Here is a 1,358-nt window from a genome sequence, read left to right as displayed (position 1 = left end):
AGGAATCTTCCAGTACTTCTATGGTGTCTGGATGGATAAGTGAGTTAAACCTTAATGAAAACTCGGGTCAACCCTTGGCACCACCAACAAAACGCCATTGTAGGTCCCTTTCTGAGCCAGATGAGCTGGCTCGCTGTCGGTCACCGTGGAAGCCTGGCAATTCAAAGGTTTGGACTCCTGTGTCAAAGAGACGGTGTAATAGTGGCGGTAGCGCTACCTTGCAACGCTGCAACAGTCACGGAAGTGCAACCTTGCAGAGAAGCACAAGTATCAGTCTGCCACAAAACATATTGTCGCTGAATAATGTCTTCACTATCACCAGCTTCAACACATCACCAGTACCAAGACCTTCCTCTGCCAGCAGCGGGTTTGTGGACAGTAGCGAGGGCAGCACAAGCTCGAGTACCCGCTGGAATTCTGGAGGCCCTTGTGACTTTAACCCAAGGCGCCGCCTCTCCCTCTCCCAAGAGCACATCACTGAGACGGGAAACCTCTTGCCTTCAGCCAACAGCACTCCCACCTCCACACCCGAGCTCAGCCGGCGTCAGGGCTTGTTGAGATGCCGCTCTCAGCCTTGCGTTCTGAATGAAAAGAAAAGCCGGCTAAAGCGCAGACGGGAGGAGGATGTACGATGGAACAGGCCATCATTAGACTTTTTTAAAATGACACGGGTGAGATTTTACTTTCCTCAATGTGTGAAGGGAACTCTTGCAGAAAAGCTATTTCTAGACAAACTGAAGAATTTGTAGCTGTTACATATTTGCTTGTGTTCCTGTACTGATATGTCACCTTCAGTAGTATAGCAGGCTTCTTACACTTGCCAATGCTGTACTCTATAACAAATTACTCAGTTTTTACTCCCAAAGCCCAGCTCTTGAAGTCCCATCAACGTGATGTAGAGTACAAAGAGCTACGAAAAGATGCTTGAAGCAAAGGCCAAAGAAAAATGGCTTGATATTAAAATCCAAGGAAGTTATGGGGAAGTTGGCATGGACAGGATAGCAAAAAAAGTTATGCTACTGTGTTCCCAGAGAACAGCATGCAATGTGTTCTAAGTCATCTTGGTGCAAATCTGTTTGATAAGCTTCCTCTTACAGTTTGAGTGATTCTATAAAGCTAAAGAGCAAGCAAACCCCTGTGTAAATGAATTAACTCAAGAAACTGCTAATAAGCAGTCAGAAATAGTGTTCTAATACTGTACCTGCAGATACTTCAGCTCAATGGAGGGGTGTTTTACTCCAGTTATTCAGAATTCTACTTAGCTCCTCGTGAGAGTAAAGGTGCTGATTTAAAAACTAATAAACTTCAGTTCATGCCTGTACTTTATGTGTAACACAAATGCAGGTACACAGCTTATT

At 45.1% G+C, this 1,358-nt stretch overlaps 1 protein-coding gene across 1 annotated transcript in view; it reads left to right on the top strand.

The window, feature by feature from the left end:
* FAM53A (family with sequence similarity 53, member A) overlaps positions 1 to 671 on the top strand; it is a gene marked incomplete at its 3' end in the record, with an annotated part of 10,011 nt that extends 9,340 nt beyond the window's left edge. The window contains exon 4 of the mRNA XM_009696891.1: positions 3 to 671. Coding sequence (XP_009695193.1) covers positions 3 to 671 — 669 coding nt within the window. The remainder of the gene's footprint in view (positions 1 to 2) is intronic.
* Positions 672 to 1,358: the final 687 nt, after the last annotated feature.

This window comes from Cariama cristata, unplaced genomic scaffold (assembly GCF_000690535.1).
Source record: "Cariama cristata isolate BGI_N322 unplaced genomic scaffold, ASM69053v1 scaffold13300, whole genome shotgun sequence".
In the NCBI taxonomy this organism is placed as follows: domain Eukaryota; kingdom Metazoa; phylum Chordata; class Aves; order Cariamiformes; family Cariamidae; genus Cariama; species Cariama cristata.
Note: the sequence above shows the minus strand (reverse complement) of the source record. Positions and strands in the feature narration are given on the sequence as shown.